The 15,396-nt window shown below is 51.0% G+C and overlaps 1 protein-coding gene across 1 annotated transcript in view; it reads right to left on the reverse strand.

Moving 5' to 3' along the window:
* Positions 1-15,090, reverse strand: part of ZIC4 (Zic family zinc finger 4) — a 99,144-nt gene extending 84,054 nt beyond the window's left edge. Inside the window, exons 1-4 of the mRNA XM_087870327.1 lie at positions 15,006-15,090; positions 8,042-8,659; positions 3,013-3,468; positions 934-1,056 (exon numbers count right to left, since the gene is read on the reverse strand). Coding sequence (XP_087726453.1) covers positions 934-1,056; positions 3,013-3,468; positions 8,042-8,659; positions 15,006-15,075 — 1,267 coding nt within the window. The 5' untranslated portion in view covers positions 15,076-15,090. The remainder of the gene's footprint in view (positions 1-933; positions 1,057-3,012; positions 3,469-8,041; positions 8,660-15,005) is intronic.
* Between the last annotated feature and the right edge of the window lie 306 nt (positions 15,091-15,396).

A 15,396-nucleotide genomic window follows, 5' to 3' on the forward strand; every position in this document is an offset into this window, starting at 1 on the left:
AAATGTCCCAAAGGCACAGTCTAAACTCCTCAGACTCATCCAGAGCGCCCCCTCCACAAGTCCCTTTCAAATTCAGGGCTCCACCCTGCTCAAATTGCAGAGAGGCGCTTTGCACAAAACTGAGCTGGGGATGCTCATTTGTTAAGCTTCCGAGATCGCCCTAGAGTTATTTACTCTTGACCCTGGAGCTTCTTTGGGGCGCAGTCAAGATGTACGGAGTCCGGCTCCTCCCTTTCCTGAAAGCGTCCCTGGCACCAAAGCGACCCCTCCCCACAGGAGTGTGGGGTGAACCCCTAAACGCGGGCTAGGCTGGTCCCAAAGAGGAAGTATATACTGGAGAACGCAGTGACAGTATTAAATGGCGTGAAAGCAAAGGTCAGCGCAAATGTATCTTAATAGAGTGTCTGCAGTGAAGTGTGCCGCCTTTGAAGCGGCCGCTCCCCGCGCGCATTTCCATGGCGAGCCTAACGCGGCATGCTGATGCACCGTCAAACTCACACTTTCAACCCCAAAACCCAAGTCTTTGAACAACCCGAGCTTGATTAGACCTTTCTCCTTTTCTTTCCCCTCTTACAAACCATTTCCTCGCCTTTAGAAACTCGCCATCAAACCCAAATGCGCCCTCTGATCACCGCAGAAAGCAGAAACAAAGGGGGCTGAGCGGCGATTCAAGCGGCCCTTTTCTTCCCTCACATTATTATCCATTTTTATTATGATCGGGAACAAGTGCCCATTCGCGTGGGTTTTGTTTACCGGAAATTAAATGAAAATGATTTAGTCCGCGTCAAACAAAAATATATACTTGTATACACAAGAAAAAAGGCCTGTTAGACGTAAATATTATGTCCTTAATGAAAAGCCTGGACGGGCTCCAGGCTCAGCCTTTCAGGATTTCAGTGCAACTTGCCCATTGCCATAGAAATCCTAACTTACCATGAAGATGCACCGTGGCGAAGAAACATTGCTTTGTGCGCGGACCCTTTGATGTCGCAGGCGCTAGATGCGGGCGCTCAGCTGCGTTGGGCGAGATTACCTTGCGAGCAACGCGGTGGACATCTGTAACAAGCAAATGAAAAATTAAAGGCTATTAGCGGCCGACCAAGCACTTTTATTTTATTTCACTATTTTGGATTGCAATGGAAGGCAAACCGGGGCCTAGAAACAGAAGAGAAAGAAATGAGTCCTATTTGGAGAGAGGAGAATGTTTAAACGTCACAAGAAGCAAGTTCTTCAGATGCCCTCTGCACCTTGGTGGTGGGGCGGGTGTTTCCTGATGGGAACGAGTTGTTTGCTGCAGACCGCCGGCCCTTGGCCAGGCGGCCTCTGGACTCTATTGTATGGGGGAGGTGGGTGGGGGAGGGGATTGCAGTACCACTTCCACAAGAATGGATTCGCTAAGGATATATTTGGAAGATTCTGGTTTTTATTAGAGGTAATTAAAACAATCCCACTACAGTTAGGACACCATTTATCTGAAGAAAGTGGGGCTGCTGGGCAGGAGTGAGAATTGTCTAATAGTGTCTGAAGAGAAGAGTGTAGAAGAAAACCCAGCAGACTGGACTTATTTGTTGGACAGTCTAGGGGGATCCCCTTAGGTAGGACTACCACAGCCCTACCTATGTCTAAATTCTTAAGAGATTGGGGTAGGGCAACCAAAGCTTTTTCACCCTTCTTTTTCTTTCTACCCTCCTCCCTCATGTTAGCAAGGATTTGGGAGCAGCCCCATCCTCCCTGCAGAGGGTGGTAGACTGGGAAACAGGCCCTGATTTCTCCCCTGCTTGGCAACAATTGCAACTTTCCTCTCCTCTGCCACCAACATCTGGTTCTTTATCTGGGGACCCGGTACCCAGCATATAGAATACACATTCAATCTAGATCCATTGGTGTTTACCTTTAAAACATTTATTATTAGAGTTCATCTCTCTTATCTACTCCCCACCACGTGCACGGCTTTTTAAAAATAAGACCAACAATTATGAGATTTTTTACAAAGATCATCACAGAATTGATGTAATTTATTCAGACACTGTTGCCTAGGCCAAATCCCTTCACTGTGGAGGCCTTGGCTCAGTGACGTCATTGGCCCACTCTGCACCCCCAGTGCCAAGCACCCACAATATTCCACAGGCAGCGCCTCTACAAGGGGGGGGGGAAGCTGTGGGGAGAGGGTGATTGGTCCTGGGAGTCTTCAGAGTATTGAATCCAAAAGCCCCTCTAGCACTCTTCTGTCTGCATTTTCTGTTGTTAGGACTCCCACACAATCCCAGTATAAAATGTGTATGGGGCAGACAGACAGGCAGACAGATAAATATGTGTGCTTGGGCCAGTCCATGAGAGAGTGGCGTGTGATGCCCAGGGTAAGGTGCTTAAGCCCCTTTCCCTTTTATCTCCTTTGTATAAGTAGTTGGAAAATTTGGCTTCTGTGACTTGCACATCTTTGTTTCAAAGGATAGCTGGAGGGGGGAAATGTCAGGAGGCAAAAGTAGAAGGAAATAGGCAAGATAACTTAGGCACAGGAATTCCCTCTAACACCTTCTACGATTGGAGCTTTGGAGGAGCCTCCGAATGGGGGCTGGGAAGGGAGTAGGGGTGGCAACAGAGCCGCCCAGGCCTTGAGGAAAACATTTCTCATTCTGTGAACCAGGAGAGGACTGTGTGATCTTAATTTCACCACCTGCAGCTGCCAAGTTTGCACATAAACTCTTCTAATGTGTCTTTTTTTTCCTTCTCCCTGTGTCTTTCTGTACTTTCTCTACCCGAACACTGGGGTCATGCTCCCCAGTCATGAGGGCGTCTGTGTGGGTGGGTGGGTGGAGGGTGCTGGGTGTGATTGTAGAATAAATACGGGAACCATATTTATATTTTAAAGTAATGGACATTATATCAACACCTTAGACGAGCTCTAACAACCTTTAGGGGTTACCTTCCTTTCTCTCTCCCTCCCTTCCTTTCTTCCTTCCTCACCCTCTCTTCAAGCCTCAATAACCCCGCCTAGACTAGCAGTGAGTGTACCGGAAGCGGCAACCACAGCGGCAGCCCTAATACCGGCGGCGGCGGCGGCAGCGGCAGCGGCTGGGCCAGGTGGTGGCTGGGGGCTTGGGGGTGCGGCGGGGGCAGCTGCGGCGGGGCCCGCGCCCTGACACACGTACCATTCGCTCAGGTCGGCGCCACGCGCCACCACCGCCGCCGAGGAGGCCACCGGGGGCTCGCGGCCGAAGTCCGACGAGGGCGACACGAGGGCAGACTGCGTGGCTGAGTCGTAGCCAGAACTAGGCGGCGGCGGTGAGCGCCCGTGCACCTTCATGTGCTTACGCAGCGAGCTGGGGTGCGTGTAGCACTTGTCGCAGCCGCGCACTTTACACGTGTATGGCTTGTCGCTCGTGTGCACGTGCGAGTGCTTCTTTCGGTCGCTGCTGTTGGCGAAGCGCCGCTCGCAGCCCTCGAACTCGCACCTGAAGGGCTTCTCCCCTGGTGGAGGCAACGCAGAGACTAAATTAGTGTGCGTGGGTCGTGGCCCCGGCCGGGCCTCACCACCCTTCTCAATCTCTCTTTAATTTTTTGGAAAAGACCCACAAAAGATTTTCAAAAACCTCTTTCCTGTTGGCATCTCAGGACCAGCACCCCCTTCTCCCGCTCAGAACGCGCACCGAGCTTCCTGCGGCACGCCGCCACCCCTCCCCCTCTCCCGCCTGGGCTAGGGGGTGATGGGGGAGGGTACGGAGGAGGAGCGACAAAGACTCCATCTTAGTCGAGTTTCCATCCTGATCCACTCCGGTTGTTTTCCTCCAAATTATCTCCACTCGGAGCCAAGAAGTACCTTTGCCCGAGAATAGAGTTGACTGAGGAGCTAGCTAGCATCGGCTCAATTTAAAGTTGCTGGTTCTAGCCAAACGTCTCTCTGCCACCACCACCCACACATACACACACACCCCACCCAGCGGTCCAACTCGCATACACCCCACCATGGCCCAAATTGTTTCCTAAAGTAGGTTTTGTGCAAACGCCAAGGCGATGGAATAATTTAAAGACGCGCAGCCGAAGCACACGGCATATGCATACTGTGGATTCGTGCTGCAGGGAAAGGTATTCTGAGCAATGATTCACTTCAGACGCTATTTTTACGGGAAATGGAGCCCCCTCCCCCTTCCCTTCTACCCCCTGAGGGCAAACATTTAGCAGCATTCTTCAAATCTTGCCTAAACCGTCCGGGATCCCTCCAGTTACGCGCGCCGGCAATAACATTTTATTACGCTGCTCCAGCGGCCTCCCGGAGACACTGCCGCGGGCAGCCGGCTCTCCCAGTCCGAAATGACTTGAGAGGTCGAATAGCCTCCCCAGACCACCCACGCCCGGCGGCCGGGCCTCGCAGGTCTGAGCTGAGAGGCGGGCGCTGCAGGGTATGCCCGGGCCAAGCGGGATCCGAGGCCTCTCCCATAATCGTACTCTTGAGCTCGGCGGCTTCCGGATGAACGCAGCTGCTAAGATAAGACCAGGCCAGGAAGAAAAGCGGGCAGCCGGGGTAGACCCGCGTGGGGCTCGGATCCGCGGTGCGATGCCCTGTAGAGCCGCGGGAAGGCGCGAGCGCGCGTTAGGGTGGAAAAATATTCGCCGAGGACCGAGCCCCAATCCCGGAGCTCACCCGCTGCTGGATTCGCTGGAATGTAGGGGTGGAAAGGACCTCGAGAACCTGGAAGCCCAGGTTCTTCCTGGAGCTGCAGATGCTGTGGAAAGGTGGGGAGGAAGTGTCTAGGCGTCTTAAACAAATGGATGCCACTGGGCGCCCTAGGTTGAGAGAAAGGCTACCAAGCGTCTGGCTAAGAAAGAGATGCATGGCTGGAGGACTGTTGCCTTTGTGGTCGCTTCTCCCGCCGCTTCCAGGAAAGACGGGTGCTTTGGGGCAGGTTTGAACAAACAAAGCCCCTAGTCCTGCGCCGGGCTGAAGCTCAGGCGGAGTCAAAGGTTTGCGCACAACCCTCGCCTCGGTGCGGCTGCGGATTGTGAGCCCAGGGTTCTGGCACCGACCGGTCGCTGCGTCCTAACCCTGCAGGAGTACTGCTAGTACAGTGGAACACTGGGCGGTGCTGGCATCTGCCATTTCTCGGCACATTGGTACCATTTTATTAAAAACAAAAACGAGAAAGATGCAGAATACATCAGTGTCCCTATTTGCCCCTTGTTTTCTCCCCTCTGATCCCTTTTGGCATCTGCAAAACTAAAACTTTTCTTTCTCCCTTCCTTCTTTTCTTTCTAAAATCACTTACAAGAATCAAGCAATTCAGGGCCTGCAAAAGAAAACAAGATTCGCTGAGAACACAGAGGAGGTATAGAATTTAAGGTTGATTGCCCCCCCCAAATATTCCCCCCCACACTTATTCCATTTGCAAGCACCTCGTTGGACATTCACGTAAAACAGAAACAATGATTTCATCCCAGATGAGGAGCAGAGGGAAAAAGCAGGGCACTGAACGTAATTCGGGCAGACTGGAAGTTCGGAGGCCCCAGGGATGCCAGGTGAGGCCGCCCCCCTCCCCCGCGCCCTCCCGGCCTCTCCCCAGCTGCAGGAGGCTCCCTGGACCCCTTGTCTAACATCGCGCCCCCACTCCCACCCCCAATACACTGCCTCCCGCCCCCGCCCTCCCCATCAGGTCCCGGCGCGGCGCCCTGGGTGGGTGGGTGGACGCGGAGAGGCAGGGTTGGGCCAGGACCCTGCAGCCCTTCCGGAGAGGCCCGAGCCTGGGGCTAAGTCTTAAAAGGCCGGGAGTCTCCTCCCAGAGGCTCAGCAGCCGGGAGAGGCCTCCTCCCAGGCCCTGAGCCAAACCCGCCTGACAAAGTTCGGAAGCAGCGGCTCAGTTCCGCTAGCGCCATTTTCTCGCACTTGTGGCTGGGCCAGGTTACCAAGCATCTGTGTCCAGGCGCAGACTGTTCTCTACCTTGGATCCCCAGCCCTGCCTCTCTCTATAGACTGACTGGGAAGGTGGGGCGCTCCCCCAGCTGAGGGCCCCGGGAAGGGGGGCAGGCGGCGGGGTCCGGCTGGAGCGCGGCGGCTGGCCTGCGTCTCCCTCGCGGCGGCACCATTGTTCCGGGATTGCTGTGACCGCCACAAAGTGAAACCTTTCGGCATGGGCTTGGGGCAGCTGTCTCCGAAGCCAGGCCTGGGATTCAGATCCGGAGAATCTCAAATCCTGGGAAATCAGCTCCTATTCGCCGCTTCCGCGACTCGAGGAAATGAAACGCCATTAATATTTGAAAAGGCAATTATTTTCCTGTTGAATCGAGAACTGTCTTCATGAATAATTTGTAGTGAGGTCTATTGCCATTTGAGAAGCATTTTGTTTTTTGTTTCTCTTTCTCTCTCTCTCTCTTTTTTCATTACTTAGGAGGGGGGTTTGAAGGAAACGCCGGAGCAGGCGAGGCTCAGTAGATTTTTTTTTTTTTTTTGACTCCAGCGATAATGAATCAGGACTGCCAGTGGAAAGGACGCACTTAGAATTCTGTCCTGAATAGACGCAAACCTGAGCCAGCCCGGGCGCACTGAACTTGCTTCTCTGCTGTAGGTCGATTGCACTAAGAATTTAACCATTTTCTGCTTCATGGACTTCAAACAGTAGGCCGGCAAAGAGCAGTAAAAGTTTGTTTGTTTAAAAAACCCCTGTCATTAAAAATGAGTTCCTTCTCTGGCTCAGGACTGCGCGTCTATCTTCGCAGTACGGGCCGTCAGCTCCTGGAGTAGCGAGCCTGTGGGAGGTGATCAGGGCCTCACTTGTCCTCCCCTCCCCTGGGATAAAACTCGGAGGGCGGGAAAGGGGAACAAATGCTTGCGCGGGTGTGGGGGGGGTGTATTGGAAGCAGTTCGGGAAAACTGTACATTTCTAGATATGCTATGGAAAGAAAGTAGGGGAGTAGGAGTGAACTTTTGGTCTGGACTCTGCCTGTGCCAGTGTCATGGCCAGGGACCTTTCCCGAGATTGCAAGGTTTGAGGGAGAAACCGGGATTTGCAAATTTCTTTCCCCAGCAGTGCCAGCCCGGGGGAATCCTTTGACTAATACTTGTCGATATTTCTACCAATAATAGAGGTAAGGGAGAGCTCCAAGAGAGTAAGAGAAGTGAGGAACCAAGCTGGAACTTATTTCATCCTCTTCTCTCCCCACTAGTCCCCTTCTCCTACCCCCAAAATAGAGGAGGGGAGATGTTGACTTCTTAAACTTCCAGGGAGTCTGGGTGTGGAAACCCTAGCTAGGGAGAGTACAACGTTGGCTGCTAAATTAATTAATGTAACTTCACAGGCTGTTCTGGGAAGTGTGAAAACTTTCTCCTTGCAATTGCATTAATTAGAGATGCTTCTGGCCAGAGGAGTTCAACTTTGCATGCTCTTGAGCAGGCTCCTTTTCTTTCTGTTAACTAGAACTAACAGATGTGGTTGACACATGTCCCCATTTCACTTAACAGCTCGGTAAATGACATTTAAGGCAGATGAGTCTCCTTGGGTCTCTGCTAAAGCAAAAGGGTTTGTCAAACGTCCAAAGTGTCAGGTCACCAAGGCTCCAAAATGGGGGCGAAGTTAGCCCATGAGACCCTAAATCCTAAAGGCACCAAGGGCCTCATGACCCCTCAGTGCAGGTGGTGGTCAGGTTATCAAGCCCACCTCACCAAAGAGTTCTTTCAACAGGATTCCAAAAGGATCAGGAAAATCAAATTGGTTCTGTCTTTATGACTTTGGGGGAACAGTGCCATTTTAAAAACCTGAAAATCAAACTTGAATCAGGGAACACACATTTACACACAGAGACCCAAGCGCGTTCACACTCGCCCCCTCCTCAAGAGCAAAAATCCCGCACTATCCTCCCCACACACAGCCTCAGGAAACTTCTGTGTTTCTAATAGAAGGGCATAATTAATATTTTATGGACTTGGCTCATGGAAACACCAAGATATCCCCCCTCCTCCCAGATGGAACTTGAGGAAATCCAGCCCCCAGGGCCCAGAAGAGGCCGCCTTCTTCCCCAGAGGGTCCGCACAAGACAGACAGTGCCGAATACTGACCTGTGTGAGTTCTTTTGTGTATTTTGAGATTTTCTGATCTAGCAAAGACCTTCCCACACCCCGGGAAAGGACAGGGGAAGGGCTTCTCGCCCGTGTGCACGCGGATGTGATTTACAAGTTTGTATTTGGCTTTAAAGGGCTTGCCCTGGCGCGGACACTCCTCCCAGAAGCAGATGTGGTTGGCCTGCTCCGGGCCGCCGACGTGTTCCACGGTGACGTGCGTGACCAGCTCGTGCATGGTGCTGAAAGTTTTGGAGCAGAGGCGCGGGGCCGCGGGGCTATCCGCTGCCAGCCACTTGCAGATGAGCTCCTGTTTGATCGGCTGGCGCATGTAGCGGAAGAAGGCGCCGGGACCGTGGGGAGCGGCGAGGTTCACGGTCAGGTTCATGCCCCCGTAGCTATGCAGGGCCGCGGCAGCTGCCAGGGCGTCGCTGCGGGCCACCGGCCCCGGCGCAAAGGGTTCGGGTCGCGCGTACATGTCTCCAGGGAACCCCAGACGCAGGAGTCCATTCAAAGTGCTGCTGGGGGAGGCCTGGGGCGGCTGCTCTTGAAGGCCCGGGAACACCGAGGGGCTGGAGGCGGCAGCAAGCTGGGGGCCATGGTGTCCGGAGCTGCTACCTGTTGTTGAGACAAATAGCGCGCGTGAGAACGGGCGGCGTGGGCTGAGCATTCCACCAGGCCCCGGGGGGCAGGCCCAGCCCAGCCACACTACGGCCTCTGCCGTCAGCACCGGGACCGGGAGCCAGACAGAGGCGGCAGCGAACCGAGTGGACAGCGAGAGGCCCAGCGCCTCCGCTGAGTACCGGCTGGGTGGCAGTTTGGTAGAAACCCCTGCCTCTCCATGAGCGGGAGAAGGATGGAGGCTGCGGGGCAGGTGGAAAGGGCAGGAGGGTGCGCAGTGCTGAGTTTGTGGGTTTCTGGGGGGCTCTGGGCTCTGCTCCAGAAGGGTCCGACCTGCGCCCCAAGCGTGCTTTGGCAGCCAACTCCCTGGGAAGATCGGGGTCGTGGAGCCCTGCGGGGGAATGGAGGTGAGGCAAATGGTAATGTTTTAAGCGGTGGTGGTGCGGAAGCGTCCGGGTCATATATACTAATTTCAGTGCCCAGCTCGGCTGGGAGAGCGCGGCCTGCTGCATCCCGTCCCGGGCTCCCCAGAGCTCCTTTAGGTCAGGCCGTTCACACCAGTCACCTGACAGCGGGGAGGGGAAAGAACACCACAAAAAACTTATGCAAAGTTTTTTTTTTCTCCCCTCAAGTTTCGGGTTGTGTCCCCCCCGCCCCACACACCTCGGTCTTTAATGCCTACTTGAAATCCCGTACACTACAGAGGTAGCAGCGGGACGCGAGAGGAAGTGAATAGAGATTCGGGGCCGCGGCCCGGGCCCGCGGAGAGGAACAATCACCTAGGTCGCCTATTGGCCCGCAGCCCAGCCCGACGTCAGCAATGACAGGTCCCGCCGCACGCGGACACACACACACACACACACACACACACACACACACACACACACACACACACACTCTCTCTCTCTCTCTCTCTCTCTCTCTCTCTCTCTCCCTCCTCCCTCCCGATCCTGCTCCCGCGCCACTCCACCTCACCGCACCCTACCCCCAGCAGTTCTTGCTTCTACTGCTCATGCGCTCTGACCCGGGCACGGATTCTTTTCTCTCCTCTTGAGCCCCCTCCCCCTCCTTTCTCGAAAGCTGAGTAGATCTGCTCTGCCTCACTGCTCCTGGAAGTGAGCGGGGCCGGGTTATGCCTTCTTTCACCACGACTTTAGGGAGGGGGTGTTGCACTGTACGTAAAGTACTCGGGTTATTAGACGGGCAGATCCAGCCCGACCGGGGCTGAAGGGCACCACAGGACTCGCGGGGATTGGAAGCCTGCTTCATCAGTTTGTCCCAGGAGCCGGAGGAGGCGGGGGCCTGTTTTCAGGGACTGCAGACTATGCCACCGTGAGCGGAGGAACTCCTAGCCTAGCAGCCCTTGAGCTTTATTTTCTCGCTTTCGCCGAAATTTCTTGTGTCCTTCGTTTCTCTCTCTCATTTCCTTAGATTCTTTATTCTTCCCTCCCCTTTCCCTCCTCCCCACTCTATTCTTTCCACTTGGCCTTGCCACCCCCTCCCAAGTGCCAGCCGAGCTCGGAGACCCCGTGAACCCAAGAATCCCGCCCAGACCCGAGCCAGAGCGGGCCTGAGGGAGTGATGACCTGGGAGAGGCTGGCCTCGAACCCACGCTACCCTCCCAATAGGGGCTAAGAATCCTCTCCACCACAAATCCCTTCGCCTCGCGGGCTGGCTGGCCAAAGAAACAAAGGCGAGGGGCATGCTGCAAGAAGAAATAGGTCCTCCCTCACCCCCAGAGTCTCCCCGAGTCAGTTTGCGGTCTTGAGCTCTGGACCCTGCCGCCAAATGAAGCCTCTGGGAAAGGACCTTGGGATCACTTCCACTTTCAGCTCCCACCACTTGTTGCCTGGGGCCGAAGACTCTGCCCCTCCCCTCTCCTCGCTAGCCTTCAGGGCTCTGAGAAGAGTGGACGACAAGATCCCCCGCCCAGGCTGTGCAAGGGACTGCGGGACCCACGGCCTGCTCTCACGCGACGCCCTCCCGAGCTGAGGATCCGCCGTTTTGGGGTGGGGCCGGCCGGCGGGAAAATAAAACGAAAACAAAAAACAAAAAACAAAAAAACCTTTCCGTTTTGGCCTAGCTTAGTACTGCTTGAACAGGGGGGAGTGTCCTTTGTTTGCTCCGCGGACTGGCTAGGGCCGGCTGCAGAGCTTGGCGATTTAAAGGGCTGCTCGCCCTGACGCCTGCCTTGCTCTCTGTAGCCAAAAATGCCAACTTAAGTACTTGGGCCTCCCTAGCGGCCAAAGAAAGCGACTCCAAAGCAAAGAAATGCTTCTTTGCTTGGATTTTTAAGAGAAGTTTTAAGGATTGAGTAAAAGACCCTGTATCCCTAGCAGAGGTGAGAAGTTTGGACAGATTGCAAGGAAGTCTGACTGAGTTGATTAAGCTGCCCCACTCATCCCCAGCATCAAGAACTTTTCTTATACATTTCCTAGTCAGTAAAAGGGGGTTTCTTTTAAAATTTTAAAAATAATTAACTTATTTATCATGGTTGGCAGATTCTTTGAGACTGTCTTCATTTAATGCTTTGTTCCCTGCTCAGGCCGCATTTTAGCGAGGGATTAACTTCCACAATTTTCCTCGGCTTTGACAAGTCCAGGTGTTTCTGCTCCTCTGGCTGGCCGAAGAGCTTAAGCAAACAACCAATAGATGCTGCGTTAGCATTAAAAAAAAAAAAAAGGAAGGAAGGAAGGAAGGAAGGAAGGAAAGAAGAGAAAGAAAGAAAGAGAGAAAGAAAGAAAGGAAGGAAGAGAAGGGAAGAGAAGAGTAAGTTGAAGTAGTGCTTTTGACAGCCAAATCCCTTCTGCTCTAGAAACCAAGGACTTCTACTTAGTGTTGAGACTAGACTTTGAGGATTTGTCTCCTTCCTGGATTTTACCTTCTCCCATACTCTCATCTTCTGGAATTTACCCTTCTGCTCATAGAAGCCTCCTCTCCTGTCCCCTGCCCTGTTTTCCCTTCCTCAAAGTGATGGTCATGTTGGGTCTCAGAGTGGTCAGGGCTCCCCCCAACTCAGGTGTCTGTTGAATGTTGCAGTTGTCTAGGCAAGTCTGGGCTGAACACGTGAAGGCCTCCTAAAGACAAATGAACAAACAAACACAAACCCCCAAAAAACAAAAACAAAACCAGAAAAACAACCCCCCAACCCAAAAGGAGTGTGTCCCTACCTGGGATCCCTTGCCCAGCTGTTTCTCCTAACCATCTCTCAACATAGAGCTTAGTCAACTCCTCCGGTAGCATTCAGGGCTAAGAGCAGGGATACTTCTGCAGTAGTCCAGCAATAAAAATATTTTCCTTCCCACATGAACCTCCGTGATCTACAACCTACTGTTTAGGATGTTTGTCAAACCCATCATCCACTTTTGCTTTCATTAAATCTCTGATTTGCACAAAAATGGATCCCTTAATATAAACACTGTGACCACACCTGCATCAAAAGCTTTGAATAACAGCATAAAACATGGGTATTTAGGTTGTTTTAGTGTAGGGACCCTTTTGGAAGCCTTGTGATGCCAGTGAACTCTAATAGTCCTGTTTTTGTTAACAACACGTGTATTAGAAAAAAACCTGTAACTTTCCATTAGAACATGGTGAAAATAAAGATGCAATTTTCCCCTTCCAAGTTTGTGGATTCCTGAGTTCTAAGCACTGTAGATTCTGGGGATAAGAAGCAGAGGTTTTATACTTGTAGAGTGTTAGTATGCAGCATACTCATACTAACTTTACCCTTGCAAAACTTTGGACATGTGTGTGGCTTTTTGTGTCAACAGTGAAAGGGCAGATATATCTGATTCAGCCAAATGCACGGACAGTAACCTGGCCCCATGGAACTCCTTCCCAGATGCAGCATTCTCTTGAAGTACTAAAAACATATGGACCCATCCTGGGTAGATGCTTCTTGAGTAGCCAGGGGTTACTTGACCTGCAGGTCACTAATCCTTACAAGTTCCTTGGAGCCACATGGTTTGCACGTTAGCTAAACACAGAAATGGGGCCAGGAATTCTCCCAGAGGGACATTTTCCCAGGGACAGAGACAGGGAGAAAAAAAAAAAAATCCATTTATCCACTAACATTTATAGACAGGGAACTCTGGGTAATTACATAAGGATCTTCAAGGCATAGCTCTGAAATAAGGCCCAAAGCAGTATCCAGCTAACCGTAGATGACAGGTGGGGCACTGATGGCAGGGAGGCATATTTTAGTTTTCAGAGCTGTTTCTTTAGAGTCTTCCAGTGCCAGGTAGGAAAGAGACCAGATTTCATTGACTTGATAGGGCAGGCTGAGGAGTGGTGTTCCTCTCTTTCAGAAAGTTATCTCATCACCCTGACTCCCAATACCAAATGCTCAGCTGGAGCATTCTATTTCTTTTCTTTTTTTAAGATTTTATTTACTCGACAGAGAGAGAGACAGAACACAAGCCGGGGGAGCAGCAGGCAGAAGGAGAGGGAGAAGCAGGCTCCCCAGAGCAAGGAGCCCAATGTGGGGCTGGATCCCAGGACCCTGGGATCATGACCTGAGCCGAAGGCAGCCGCCTAACCAGTTGAGCCGAGCCACCCAGGTGCCCCAGGAGCATTCTATTTCTAACCGTGCTGGGGGTTACAGCATTGTTGAGTTTACTTTCCTGCTTGATTTGCAGAAAAAAAGAGACTCATTCTGCAGCTCAGAGATCTTCAGCAGAAGGGAAAGATGCACTAGAGGCTTTTGTAGGGGCCTGTTTGGAACAAGTTTCACCACCAGGCACCAAACATCCATCCAGTGCCCCAAATCCTGCCCTAAGCACCTTTGTTCACCTCAGCCTGGTCAAAGCAACAGCAGATACTAAAGTGATTTTTAGTCCTGTTCCATAGAAATAGGACATTTGGTGGCCCTACAATCTGCCAGAGCTCCTCCCATTACTGGCTCCAATAGGGGAATGTCTGACCTCTCTCCTTTGGAGGGAAAGAAATAGGGGAGGTTTCAGATCAATAGCTGGGCTATTTTTCCACTTTGATATTTTAAGAAATGCTAAACGGTGATTATCCGTTGCAGGTTATGTTCAGAGCAGGATCCCAGGAGCTAAGGGCCACTGCACAGAGCCTGGCCAAGAACAAGCCTTGTTTGAATGTTCTGCATCTAGATCTGCTGTCATTTGTTCAGTCCCTTCTTCCCTGTTTCTAGCCAGGTTACCACCCAAAACAAGGGACAAGTCTCTTTATAGGCTATTCACAGACAGACTTTAGATTCCTGAAGTTAAAGGTTGTCTCTAGTCTTACAAAAAAATAAATAAATAACTTAAGCCCCAGGAGCCCACCGTATGCCCTAGCCCAAATTGTACAAAGGAGATGAGATCTAGGATTTTGGAGATAAAGGAAGCTATTACTGTCCTCTGCTATGGAAGTTTGAGCTTTAATCATCATTAATGGAACTGAGTATGGAAGAAAATATACTTGGATAAAATTTAATTTCTAAACAAAGTTTCTGCTAAATATCTTTTGACAAAAGATTAAGAAACATGGTCAAAGGATCTTCCAGAACAGCACTGAGGAATTAAAACAACTGAATTTACATAATAAGCACATCCCTCTTGAGAATTCTGCCATCAAATTATTCCAAAATAATAGAAGAAAGCCATTTCCTGAGTTGTCCATTTAACTTTTGTTAAGAAGGTTGCTTTTCCTTCCAACAAGGGAATACCTTGGAGGCAACCATCAGCTGGTGGTGTAGTTGAATGAAATGAGGGAAACTAGAAGCGCCTGGAAGGGAAAACACCCAACCCTAAATCATATGCTTATTCTAAATGGAATATTAAATTAAATTCTTCACAATGAAGGTATTCCTGACAGAGCGGCTGTCAGTCACTCCCTGTTCAGACACCACATTGTGGGAACGTAGTTGCCGCCACATTGCAGAAGGCTGGTGTCCCTGGTCAAGATGATGCATATCATGTAAACCCCATCACCGAGATCAAAGTCTGCTCCTTTCATGGAAGCCAATACATGTCAAACCTCATTCCAATCAAATCGTCTGGAAATGAATTCAAGATGAATATGTCATAGAATAATGTGACAGTGGAACTACAGAAGGTCAGGGGTTGTTGTTTCAATGAGAGAGTCGTCAAATATTAATTCTAGAATGTCCAGATGAGTAGGCATTGAGGGGGATTAGCTGGCTGCTGGTGGGACGTTGTGTTGCTGATTTGTGTGCAAATGCATCAAACACCAAGGTGTTGTTCTCAGTTTCATTGGAACTCAAGAAACACCTCCAAGTTCACAACCCAACATAACCAAAAGACAAAACAAAACTCCCCACTTAAAAAAATAACTTCAGCAAACCAATATTCAAAAGAGGATTTTAACTTACTGGACTCTTTCAGGGAGTTTCGGTAAAGCCGTAATCTTTTCCTCATCACCAAGGAAGTCTTGTATCTCATTTTCTGACTTTGAACCTGTTTGGGAAGAAAAGAGGGACAGTCACTAGTTAAACAATGTTATACATGTTTGTATGGCAAGATTGTGTGGCCTGAATGTATCAGTGCTGGTCTGAAGAGTCTTTCAGTCTTTCTTAGACTATTTTCAAATTTAAAAGGGAAAGAAAAGGATTCTGCTGGGAATTACCCATATTTATTGCAAAATGATATATCCTTTGTGATAAAAAATATTAAAAATCATTTCCCTACTAGATTTTTTTTTGGTGTAACTCATTTGTTGATTTCCCTTATAGGTAGAATTTAAGCACCAGTCAGCATTCAAAC

This window comes from Ursus americanus, chromosome 20 (assembly GCF_024610735.1).
Source record: "Ursus americanus isolate L20-20 chromosome 20, mUrsAme1.1.p, whole genome shotgun sequence".
Lineage (NCBI taxonomy): Eukaryota > Metazoa > Chordata > Mammalia > Carnivora > Ursidae > Ursus > Ursus americanus.